The following is a 13,478-nucleotide window of genomic DNA, read 5'->3' as shown; positions in this document are numbered from 1 at the left end:
ATGTTAGTTCTCTCTGACAACAATGTGAACGTTTCCAGTGTCATTTTTGTGTGCCCTATGTTCCATCCGAACAGCCTGCTGACCTGGAAAATTGCGGTTTCATTTTACATGGGACGCATTACCTGAGTGGACCTCAAACGGCTAGTGCAGAAAAACCTCATTATTTTAGATTGAAAACCACTTATTTCCAATAATTTATCTCTCCTTTCCATTTTTTCGTATCTTTACTAATAACGTAGTTGTCCTACAGCCCAGTTCTATGCGTATATGTTAGTATATGTAACGAATTTCTTACCGAAAAATATGAGAATATTATCGCCCAATACTACATTTACACTGTAAGATATTTCGCTAAAACCTTCATCAGATAGGGAGAGTGAAATATGTAGGAAGAAAATCGAAGACAAAAGTAACTATGAAACATTTCGGCAAGTCACATCTCGTAATGTAATCACACAATATTGTTCCAGCTGAAGGACAGCATTTTAAAAAATATATAAACTTGGTAACAAAGAAGAATATTACTGAAAAAAAAAAAAAAGCAAGTACCACGTGTACACTACGATGAAGGAATTGTATGGTGTGATATTCTAATCAATATTGAAACCACGAGTGGCAATAATTTCTACCACTTCCAGTTTTAGCAGACTTCATTACAGCGGACCTTCGTCTCGAAAGACTTATATCATTCTTGCACAAAAGGATAGAAAAATCGCAGTGAGGCGAAACTATCATCCGTTGTAATATTAGGGATATAAGCTTCTTGTAGTAACAATAGACTGAAAGCACATTATTGGTCTATATTAACCAAAAAAATACTTTTGTATTGTCTCGTTGAAATAACACAAAAAAATGTATTTTCCTTTCAGAAGGGCACGACTCCTTGCCAACTGCCATTTAATCTGCACAATGAATGCATAATTCACCTACTTCATACCGAAATTAATTCTTCCTAATATTTCTTCTAAATCTTTATTGAATAAAGATGATGAGAGAGTTGGCAGTTGGTGAGATTGTTGTTACGCATTAAATCTCATATACGAGTATATATTTCTTGTGAGTCTTCAATCATGCAATTTCATTCTAGCTTTTCTTGACGATCCCACATCAAAATTTTAATCTCAAAGACAACAGAATACACAAATTATACTTACGTAAGTTGTAAGATGACTTGTGAAACACTTTCCGAAGTTCTCGAAACCGAAACCAATATTATTGGTCCCTTAATGAGTAATACGTACTTCGTCTTGCCTGCGTGAATTGACCTGATAACATCTTGATTGGCTTGAACAATGAAACAAGCGCCTGCATCACACCGAATATTGTCACTAGTTTGTCTTCGCTACCATACCTGAAAGTCAGGAAAAGTTGTTTATAACTAGTAGTAACGTTAACAAGCTTATTTACTGATAGACACATAGGATACACATCATATAAATGGTAAACTCTCTTCTGTATGCTGGTAGCCCCGCGTAGCGTAGTCGCTAACGCCCTCGTCCTCGGTGCGAGCGGTCCCAGGTTCAATTCCTGGTCGAGGCACTCGGTCGAAATAGGTAAAACGCTTTTTAAGGCCAGCAACCCTGAATGAGGTTTTCCTGGAATTTCCTCATTCATAAGACGCAAATGCCGCGGTGGTATCTCACTTATAGGTCCCGGGCCGCTTCCTTCCTGCCCCGATCCTTTCTTCCTTTCTTTTCCCCGGATAGTATGCTCGCTGAGGGACGTCATCCCTCAAAAACATAACGGGCTAAATGGCCTTAGATGCCGAAAGCCCAGAAATCTAAATCCTCTGTATCCAGTGAATAATATTTTTGGTTACTGAATAATTTCGGTTCATTTTGGAACCTTCTTCTGTATCATTGCGTGAATCAAAGTTACCAAAGCTGGATTGAGAAAAAAATAGTTAAGTGTGTATATTTACAATATCTTATTTTTAAAATAGTTATTTTCACGGGCAAGTTCGTTAAAAGAGGCCCGAATTTTTCATCATTTTATAGGCGTACTTTCAAAAAATAAAATCAGTGTCATTCTTAATTGAAATATCAACACCATAAACAAAATTCCATAAGTAATTAAGTGCTCGAAAAAAAAAAAGACAATCAACTCATTTGTTTTTCGAATGATCCTGTTTCTTTAAAATTTTCCAGAGAAACGAGTCTCAAAGATGATTACACGAGTATAAAGGAACTAATGCAACAAAGGGAAATGGTGCAGAAGAATGTTTCAGAGTGAATTATAGAATAATCAAAAATATTATTCACAGAGCCGAATTCACCCTTTGTAAGTTTAATCTGGCCGTAGTGTCTTAGTGGTAGAGCGCTCATCCATGTCATGTGAGATCCCTGGTTCGATCCCAGCTCGTGTCAAGAGGGCTTTCTGGTCGGCAAACACCGTGCGTGGGTCCTTTCACTTTTACCATTCCACCATTATTATATATCTCATCGCCACCGTCTCCCTTAATCCAGGTCCATAATCGTGGGACGGTTAAACTCCAATAATAATAATAATATATATATGATAATAATATATACGTTCAAACTGTGGGAAAATCATTGTTGAGCACTAGCAATATTTTAAAGTATTTCTGAAGTTACCACAAGACAAGAAACCAATAGTTGGATGCAGATATGGCATCATCACATACATTCTAACATCCGCTAACAACTTGGAGACTGTTAATAGTTTAAAAAACAGAAAGAAACATACATCGAAATCAGTGACGGCCATTTATAACGCACTTCGGGTAAGAACAAAATAAAAACCATAATTAGGGGCCATTTTCCAATTTTCTCCTCCCTCCCTGAGGATGTGTTCGCTGAGTGTGCGTAAGTCATACATTTCTGCTTTTATACGTATCGTTTCTTGTTTCACATGTTTAGGCTAATTAGGGCCTGAGCTATGAGCATTTGAATGTATGAAATTTGCAATTTTCCAATAATCGGGCCGCTACCAACGGCCTTATCTAGCAGAATGCGCTTAACAACCAGGTTAAAAAAAAAATCACCGTTAAAAGTCACATATCAATTCAGCTATATTATGACGGCCAGACAATTTACCTGTTACGCATGGAGTTAAAATAATAAAAAATTATACATTCTTTAATTTCTATTTGTGGGTCAGATGTATCCTGCAGACAGCCGTCTGGCCATTATTGATTATAATGATGAATATATGAAGCAACGTAGACTTGAGCACATACAATAACGATATATGAACGAAAGATATAATCAGAATGGCTGGTAATTGTAATATTAACGGCAACTTCTATTGGCATTAATTTTTTGACTTCCAAACTATGCTATGCATAAGTTTTGGAAGTCTTATAAAATGGCTTTGTCCATTCGTCCGTCTGTCGACAGGTATCAGAGCAAAAATGGTAAGATATCGAGATGCTTTGTTTGGAATTGATTTAGTGTTCCAAGAATAGGACTCATCTCTTTCGTTCATTCTCTACTCAAACCGGAAGCAATTCAAATTAGTCACATCCGGTTTCAACGTTTATTGCCATAGAACGGAAACGGTAACAGATAGTGAGACGCGGTTTCTTGCAAACGATTCACGTCTCGAGGCAACGACCACGACTATCCAGAATACTCTACCAAAACCACAAGTGGTTCAAATTTAATATTATTTCTGGTTTCAATGAATAAATAAATAAGTAAATAAATACACTACTGACGATGTATCAGTTCAGTAGAATGTATGGCATCTAGGATACACAGTAGGCTGTAGGTTAAGAGTTAGTACATTAGTTAATATTATTTATAAATTTCATTAAAATAGATAACTAAAAATACTTATCCTTAAACAAGCCTGACACCTTAAAAGAGTAGCAATTAGAAGTTTACCTTGAATATACAGGTTTTCCAGCTCCACTCAATATGAACACGTGTTTTTTCTTCTCTTTCCACTCTGGATTCTGCCAGTATTCCTCCTCTGAAGCAGACCCCACAGGAGTTGCAGGTGCATTTTCCTCGTTTGATGTTAAACTAGCTTCACTTAGCTGTGAGGCAACTTCTTCCTAAAATTGATTTAAAGTCATATGAAATAACAACGTATGCTACTTGGTGCTTTATTTCTTAGCATATCTTATTTAAAAAGTTCTCACGATGCCGAAGAATGAAGACCGCCATAATATAAAATACAATGATGCAACACCCCACAGTATCCATGGAATTAAAGCGCTTAGAGGATAAAGGTGTTATACTACATTTTTCGAAGCATTGAATTCTGGCGATTCATGCACGTGTTATACGTAGGGATGGCCAGACGGATCCGGATCTCGGATCCTATAAGATCCGGATCTCGGATCCGGATCCGAATATCCGGTTCCTGGATCCGGATCCGAAATTTCGGATCTTGGATCCGGATATCCGGTTCCTGGATCCGGATCCGAAGTTTCGGATCTTGGATCCGGATCCGGAATTTCGGATCTTGGACCCGGATCCGAAGTTTTGTATCTTGGATCCGAATCTGAAGTTTTGAATATTGGATCCGGATCCGGATATCCGGTTCCTGGATCCACACCCGAAATTTCGAAGTTCAGATTCGTACTCCTGTTTTGAATATTTTAGGCCTTAGATTGAGACCCAGAACTAAAATATCCATATGTATAAAATTTACTAGGTGAATTTTATCTAACTCAGTGGGAAGACAATTCAATTTAAATGACAAAAGATTACATCAAAATCTCATTTTCACATTTTTCGGGGTTAGACCATTGTTCCGCACACCCCATCATTTAGTCTTTAGTATATCTTTAAACGTACTACAAGTATGCCACTTTCATCTGAAGTCAGTAGTTGTATAGATCTGCCTTTTTTATATATTAATCGAGTCAGGATTAAAATTCGATTGTTTGTGAGACCTATGATAATATTTTCAGAATGAGTTATAACGTTGAGAAACTGCATAGTAATGCTGCATATTTTCTTTGTGCCACATTGGAATTTAATGTAGTCTATCTTATACAATCGGCTCTTATGATTAATTCAATGATTTGAACTCCTGCAGCATTACGCTAAAATCATGGATGTCTTTGAATTTTCGTCATCATTTCTATTTTTTTTTTTTTTTTATTACGAGCAAAATAAATATTATAAGCGGTATTTTACATAATACATATAGACGCAGATCAGTCAGTTGATTGCTTAAAGTTTATAGCAAAGCTATTACATTTCTAAGACACTGGCGGCCTTAAGACAAAATCCATGGCTTTCCCATAAAATCTTAAATATCTCTATATAAAAAGGGCAAAGTCCTGAGTGACTGAGTGACAGATCACCGTACACACCAAATCGCTTAAGCTACAAACTTGAAATTTGGACAGTTTATAGGGTTTGTGACGTAGGATACCACTAAGGAAGGACTTTGGGAAATTCGTCGAGGAAGGGGGGAAATGGGGTGGAAAATATTGATGATTCTTGACGTTAGATACTTCAAATTTGGTATTTGGGTTTCTCATTGAAAATAATTTGATACTTGTTTAAGTGCTTTTTGATATTTAAATTAGAAGGGGCAGGGAAGATATAGAAAGTAAAAGAACGGGTGGTAATTGCAATTTTGCAATTAGTATAATAATATGCCTATATCTCGGAAACTTAAAGGGTTAGAAACATGGAATTTGTTATTTGGACTTCTCACTTAAAATAATTAGATACGTATTTCAACGTTTTTTTTTTATGTGTGGCCCAGAAGGGAAGAAAAAGGGCGAGAAAAAAAATTAAGTGGGGATTACAATTATTGTATTAATATGTTATATCCTTTAAGGTTAGAGACTTGAAATTTGGTATTTGCACTTCTCATTGAAAATAATTTGACATGTGTTTCAGTGTTTTTTGACGTTTTAGTAAAAAGGAAAAGAAAAGAGATGGAAAGGAAAGAGGGTGGGGATTGTAATTATTATAATAACATGTCGATATCTGGGAACCTCTGAAGGTTAGGAGCATAGAATTTGGTATTTGGACTTTACATTTGAAATAATTAGGTATGTACTTAAGCGTTTTTTGATGTATGTCTTAGAGGGGAAGTAAAGGGGGGGGGGAGAAAAGACTTTTATATCTCGGAATCCTGGAATGTTAGAGAAATGAAACTTGTTATTTGAACAAAAATTCGTTATCTTATGAAATGAAATGCTTGTGTTTTACATCCACGTTTATGCCGGTTAGGCTAAAGGAGACGGTGATTATGAGAAATAAATGAAATGAAGAAAGTAGGAGGAAACGGGAAAACCCCGAGAAAACCCACGAGCACGGTGTTTGTCCACCACAAAGTCCACACGGTGCAAGCTGGGATCGAAACAGGTACCCCAAGCACCGGAGGTGAACGCTCTACCACTGAGCCACCGCGGCCCCTTAAAAATTCGTTACGTTTGGAGGCGTATGATGTGCGAGGCCGTAGACCGAGCAAATGTGTGGGCTGGGGGGAAAGCCCCCATGTACTCGCACTGAAATTCGGTATGTCTCGGGATACCGGAATGTTATTACATACAATTTGATATTTGAACTGAGATTCGGTATGGTTGTAGGTTTACGAGGTACGAGGTCATAGGCCGATCAAATGAGATATCAGAGGGTCTAAGGGCAAATCCCCAGACATTTCTTTTTAAATTGATTATGATTAGAGGCTTTTGTGGTGCGAGGCCCTAGTAACGGGGGTCTAGTGGCGAAGCCCCCAACTAGCCGAGGTCTATTAAGTATATAAATGTATTTGCGTAATGACTGGAAATTGCATGTATGCCTGTGGACAAAATTGCATAAGTAGCCACGAGAAATGACAATCCTTTAAGATAAAAATTTTAAAAAGCTACCAAAATGTACTCTTGAATGAGTTGTATAAAATTATGTTTGCGCAGGGGCGAATCCAGAACGGACTCTTGGAGGGGGCGGATGGATTCTTAGGGGGCGGTTGGGGATGCTAGCAGTGAAAAATTACTTAGATGATCTGAAATTGCCACAAATTACTACTAAAGTACACTGTTAATGGTGGCGCTGGATAGGGGCGAACGACTTTTCGCCCTCCCCCTGCATCCGCCTATGTGTTTACATGAATGATATAGCTCCTTATACAACCTATGCAGAGTTAATAGTAGTGGATTACTAATTACAAAGATACGTGTTACTGCTCGAGGCTCCATATGGTATTTTGTATACACATACAGTACATTAATACATTGATTTTGATACATTAATTGCCATTTAGAACTTCATCTCTACTACAATTCTTAATTCTAACTGGAGTGGTACGGTCACAGAGAAACGTATTTTTAAAGAAAGAAAAAAAAAAAAAAGCTCATCAAGAGCAAGAAAAGGAAGTTGCTCCTTAATTTGATTTGATCTATATTTTATGGGCTGTTCTATTAGCAATGGCCTAGCCCATCACGACTAGGAAATGGCCTCATTCAGTGACTCCAATAACTCAGAAAGAATTAGAAAAGTAAGCAGCCAGAGTCTAATGAAGAAGCTTGGGCTTGAGACTAAGGTTTCATCCCAGCATTTGACTAGTGTTACAGAAAACAAAGGACAAATTTCCATCAGGACGACAGCTTTAAAAAAGATTTACTACCTTTTCGGTCAAGTATTTCCACTAGAATCTAATCTGACAATGAGATTGCTCTCACCTAACTCGACAGTTTTACTCAATCAAATTTGGAGTAATTGTGACATATTAAGGCACGAAAACCAAATATCAACAGAATGAAGAGAACGCAAGGCTGTCACACGATCAGATACCAAAAGTGTCTTAAAATCTTATTTTAAGCATAGGAATGAAAATCACTTTGTCAATAATTCGAAAATTTTGCTGATTCGGAACACCCGAATTTTCCGACACGGAGTTTCGAATCCGGATCCAAGATCCGAAATTTCGGATCCGGATCCAAGATCCGTTTTTTCGGATCCGGATCTAAGATCCGTTTTTTCGGATACGGATCTAAGATCCGAAATTTCGGATCCGGATCTAAGATCCGTTTTTTCGGATACGGATCTAAGATCCGTTTTTTCGGATACGGATCTAAGATCCGAAATTTCGGATCTGGATCCAAGATCCGGATTTTCGGATCCGGATCCAAGATCCGTTTTTCAGATCCGGATCTAAGATCCGAAATTTTGGATCCAGATCCAAGATCCGGATTTTCGGATCCGGATCCAAGATCCGAAATCTCGGATCCGGATCCAGTGTCCGGATATCCGGACCCAAGTGGATCCGGATATCCGGATCTGGCCATCCCTAGTTATACGTTACTCATCCTACATAACACACCATTTAGTGAGTCCACGTCCCAGTGAAGAGATTTGGAAACAGTTAAAGGTGTATGTTAAGACAGTCAATTTTACCGAAATGTACAATTTGTTACATAACACCTTTACCCTCTAAACGGTTCAATTGATATTTCTGGCATATTCATTTCAACAACTAAATATGATTAATTTGTGATATTTTTCTGTTCAGTTGAGCGGTAGTTCGTCACCGTATCCTAATTTGCGGTTTATTTAATATTAGTTAAGGACACAAAAAATTCGATTTTCGTGCTTGGAGCAACCAAGAATGAGGTAATTTCGCTGGAATAAACACAAGATCAGTACTGACGACATGCCTTAGAATGAGGATTAGGTGGTAATTGAGAGTGTTACTTTTCATAGGATTGGTTGAATTCAAAGACAGTGTTGCGGACTCGGCTGTTTATCTTTGAGAGATTTAGATATTGATCTGCTGGTTACGGGTGACTATATTAGAGACCGAATCAATGAAACAAAGAAGTCCTCCGTTTATATATCATGCTAGAGATAGTACTGAAATGTAGATAAGTACTACCTATGGTGTGTCAAATCCAAAATCTCGACGTGTGCAGCATAATGTCAATTTGAAATACGTTCTTAAACTTTATGTACTAGAAAGTTCTTAGTTTGTTACAATTTGTTGCATACACAGATTTACATGATACGGAAATTATACAATTAAGACAAACAACAGAATTTACATATGCAGATATACTTTTCCGACTTGATTGGATAATTTAACAAGTTGATAAAAAATAATACTAAGAAATCCATGTTCTTGAAATAAAGATTTCAATAAAATATTGATTTTTACTTTCTGAGTCCACAATGATAAATTGATCGTCGTTCCGCGCAGGGTTCAGTTACGTACAGTAGTTATAATTATATATATCGATTCCCACAGATTTGAGATACTCTACATGTGTTTTTAGTGCATGCCTTGTGTTGCCTCATCCTGGCTTGGTTTCAGTTCACCCATCTGAAGATTCATGGTTTACCCGCATTTACAAGTATGTGATGTGTATGATGTTTTTAACACTGGAACTACAACATGTAGAGATAAAAGCGTCTAGCTTCTAATGTGATTTTGTCATTCGTTACATGCTGCAAATAAGACACTTGCAATGTTTACTAATGGACGCTATAGGATACATAGAACAAACGATAAACCTAGCTTTGTATTCCGTAATAATTTTTCCCTTGTATTAATGAATAATTTAAGTGTTTTGAAGTTGTTATGCGCGCAGCGCACACAATAAGTTGTTTATTATTATTATTATTATTATTACTTCGGTTGAGTAGTTTATACTTCATTTTTAAAAAAATCATAACATACGTATTTGGAAATGAGATAGCGAGTATTGTGTTTTCATAATTATTTGTACTTACTTTTAACGACATGAAATAAAGTTACTTTACCTCATGTGTATTATTTTGTACTTTTATGCATATTTTCGGAATAAAATCGTTCAAAATGGAATTAGGAAAGATTATAGGCTATCACGTAGTATTACAATCTTGTACACTAGTTGATTACAACGCAATCTAGAATGGGAAATGATATATTTTAGTTTTACGTCCCACGTTCATGCCGAGTAGGCTAAAGGAGATGATGATGATGAGAAATGAATGCAATTGTGGAATGAATAGCGCGAGGAAACGGGAAAAACCCGAGAGCCCCCCTCCCACACGATATTTGTCCACCACAAAGTCCACCTGGCGCGAGCTGGGATCAAACCAGGGACCCCATGCACCAGAGGTGTTCTAGAATGGATTCCTTGTTTATTATTATTCCATCTACTCTCATTTTTGTGGCTTTCTCTCGTTCCGATAGATACCAAGTATGGAACTTTATCCCATTTTTCTAATGGCTTCATGGTAAATAAATGACAGTAATATGGGAAGCGTATAATTTTCGTACTTTAATTTTTCACGAAGAAATAACAACGAACCGAACTTTATCTAGATACACTGGTGCAGATCAAAGGTTATATGCATCGTTATTACGTATGCTAAATTATAAAGCAAGGCATTCATTCCGTTGAGCCCCACCAGTTTTTTCAACTTGACAATAATCAATTATGAATGGGTTAAAGGTAGGGGTGCTATCCTATTTTATTGGACTACAGTTTTGTAAAGTTTACGGAACAAATGTGAATTCTTATTTTGAAAGAAGAATATAAGAAATTGAAACATGTTTTCTTGCCTGTTACATGTGCAAATCATGAAAATATGTCAAGTCTGCATTTGTAACCACATAAGAATGTGCTGTCAAACACCGAAGCCACACCAAGAAGTGTTGTAAATCATGATCCCTAATGATCGACGTATCCAAAAGGTGTCCGACTTGTGGTAGATACACACCGTGTGCGTCGGTTTCCTCGGGGTTCTCCCGTTTTCTCCATTCCACCATTTCATTCATTACTCATCATCACCGTCTCCTTTAGCCTAGCCGGCATAATCGTGGGACGTAAAATTTAAAAGTATCATTTAATTTTCATTTTCGTTCCAGTGAGCGGTCTGAGGTAATGTACTGGTAGTGATGAATTGTTCGAAAACAGTATAAGGAAATGTTGGAGCTCAGCGATGTGATATCGAAACATCACAGGAAATTGAAGCAGAAGATTCAATTCCAGATATTGGAAATAATAAAACGTCAGGATTTCAAGGAATCTCTCACATGTATAACACGGTAGAAATACGAAATGTAAAGTGTTCTCCATGAGCAAACCATGTCCAAGTCAAACGCTATGTCAAATGATCACAGAAGTGTACAAAAGCTGTGTCACACGCAAGGTACGTGTTTTTATATCATATACAGTGTTGGGAAGTACCTAGGTACAAAACGCGTACCTAAGGCGGGTACCTAGGTACATTTAGTATTTAGTACCTAATACCTGTACCTAGGTACGATTTTCTTGTACCTAGTACCTATTTTTAGGTACATTTTTAGGTAGGACGCACACTAAACAAATATTGCAGATTTTCTGGTTTCTTTGAAATAAATTTTTTGATCTGTCTCGCACACATTGAGTTTCAGTGAATCATAATTTGTTACCTGCTTCTTTGTCAATTCTGGACTAGTTGGTAAGAACTCTGTACAAATTATATTCATTAAATGCTAGTATTCAGTTACATGTATTAACTGATAATTGTTCTTGTGAAAATAATATTTAGCAGTACAAAATCCGGAAATTTCAGATATAACTTAAATGCGAGAAACAACTCGAGCAAAAGGAAATGAATAAATTTTGATCGGTTAGTGAGCATATTTGTGTTTTCTAGTTGATTTGCAATACTTTTCTTTGGATAAGGTTTCTTACAAACCTCAACACACATTTTCAAAAAAACTTAGTGCCAAAATGGATATGGACTCTTAATCTACAAAACTCAACTGTCCTTATCTAATGTACAATAAAGCCCCCCTCCGCGGGTCTATTTCTATAATTAAATATCATATTCTCTTCATTTGCTAGGTAGCAACTTGTACCTAGAAAAGTACCCTAGGTACTTTCATCAGTACCTGTACTTAGGTACATCGGTCAGATAGTACCTAATACCTGTACCTAGGTACAATTTTGGTCAGTACCTGTACCTAGTATAAAAAAAAATGAGTACCTAACACAACACTGGTCATATAAATTGTTTTCCACTGTCCTCGTTTATGCGTATACCCATCATCGCTGACATATCTACCTCCCTACGGACGAACTCTCTCCTGCTGTGCTCCTGCTCTTACTCGGTTAAATGGCATTTGTGTTTCTTACTGGCCACCTAGAACAAGTTAGTTTTGATTTTTAAAGTTTACCTGTGAGATTACTGCACGTTTTATCCCATATGTGGAAACGCTATATTTATACTGGCTAATCTTCCGCAATGGCAGCCCCGGATTAGACTCACATGAATCTGTTTTTAATGTTGTATTCCTGTTTATTTGTTTATTATGCTCTGTTGTCCTGTTTATTATGCTCTAATTTTCTACGTAGTACAATAATAAGAAGTATCCATGTGCACAAGACATGCGATATGCATTAAATTCTCCCCAACACATGGTAATAGATAAAGTACAAGGGCACTACACATGCAGTTATAAAGTACAGGTACGTTCTTTTTTATTTTCGTATCAGTCGATAAGTAAATAAAAGTCTTTTTGTTACCCCCTTTGTAAGTTCGTACATACTCAATGAATAATCCCTAAAAGTATGAGCGTCCTGCTCCTTCGGGAACTGATGCAGCTTCATGTATACTATATCCTTAAAAATACCAAACCTAAGCTAATGTCAACAGAAATTAGTGAAATTGTAACATTTCTTCAATTTGAAGAAAAAAAGGACTGGCCCCCTCAATTAAACATTGTCCTCCTTTAAAATTAGTCCTTCTAAATCAATCTGCAAAATTGTAACATTTCTTCAATTTGAAAAAAAAAAAAAAAAAGGACTGGCCCCCTCAAACATTGACCTCCTTTAAAATTAGTCCTTCTAAATCAATCTGCACGAATTAAAGCAACTTCTCTTGTAACAAACACTTTCTACGACAGCATGAACGCATTTGCTGTTTAGGGTTGGTTTGGTTTGGTTTCTTCCACTTACTTAGTACATATGTTTAGCCCCGCAGTGCTTATCGGAATCCTAAAACAACTACAGCGAGAATTACGAAACGTAGCTTTGTGCCAAAGAATCAAGTGTAACAAAACCCCTAACTGTAACTATATATTTTAATGTATATATATATTAGAAACCACTAAATAGAATTTAATTTAGAATCCATTTAACTAAACTCAGCCATTAATTATTTACGACTGTAAGATCAACCCGCAATTCCGTGACTCCACTATCCACGCTATGAACACAACCAACTCATACTTTTAACACACACCGTACACATTTTCGACTTACTACTTCATCATTACGATTAATTTTGTCTTCTGGATCAGAATCTTCAGGAATACTTGCTTCTAAAAGTTCCTCCTGAATTTCACTAATAGTACTAGTTGTACTTTCCTTCATTTGTCGTTCATCATAACTGGAGTCCATTTCTTGTTCAAAATCTTCAAAAGAGTCTGTAGTCACTAACATGCTCTCCATACATGCACCTGGTTGTAAATCTTTCGGAACTTCATGTGGTTCCTCGGTGGTTTCTGCTGTATTTTGGCCCGGCTCTTTCGCAGTCGACGCCATTTTTCTAAGACAAAATACAGCCGAC

General features: G+C 36.9%; 1 protein-coding gene across 1 annotated transcript; it reads right to left on the bottom strand.

The window, feature by feature from the left end:
* Positions 1-1,151: 1,151 nt before the first annotated feature.
* On the bottom strand, positions 1,152-13,478 carry LOC145677412 (uncharacterized). Its single transcript, XM_081747909.1, has 3 exons — positions 13,172-13,478; positions 3,849-4,021; positions 1,152-1,351 (listed from the first exon to the last, which is right to left on the bottom strand). The coding sequence occupies exons 1-3, from the start codon at positions 13,451-13,453 to the stop codon at positions 1,213-1,215; spliced, it is 594 nt and encodes a 197-aa protein (XP_081604035.1). The 5' UTR covers positions 13,454-13,478; the 3' UTR covers positions 1,152-1,212.

The sequence above is a fragment of the Thermobia domestica genome, unplaced genomic scaffold, assembly GCF_964235325.1.
Source record: "Thermobia domestica unplaced genomic scaffold, izTheDome1.hap1.1 HAP1_SCAFFOLD_849, whole genome shotgun sequence".
Taxonomy (NCBI): Eukaryota; Metazoa; Arthropoda; class Insecta; order Zygentoma; family Lepismatidae; genus Thermobia; species Thermobia domestica.
The sequence above is the reverse complement of the archived record's forward strand: the minus strand, read 5'-3'. Positions and strand labels throughout refer to the sequence as shown.

What these genes read in the sequence shown, in the direction of transcription:
- LOC145677412 (XM_081747909.1), bottom strand. Translation starts at nt 13,453, where the DNA reads ATGGCGTCGACTGCGAAAGAGCCGGGCCAAAATACAGCAGAAACCACC. An exon ending in TTAATCGTAATGATGAAGTA is followed by an intron (nt 4,022 to 13,171) that starts GTAAGTCGAAAA and finishes AATCAATTTTAG; the next exon opens with GAAGAAGTTGCCTCACAGCT. An exon ending in GGAAAACCTGTATATTCAAG is followed by an intron (nt 1,352 to 3,848) that starts GTAAACTTCTAA and finishes CCTGACTTTCAG; the next exon opens with GTATGGTAGCGAAGACAAAC.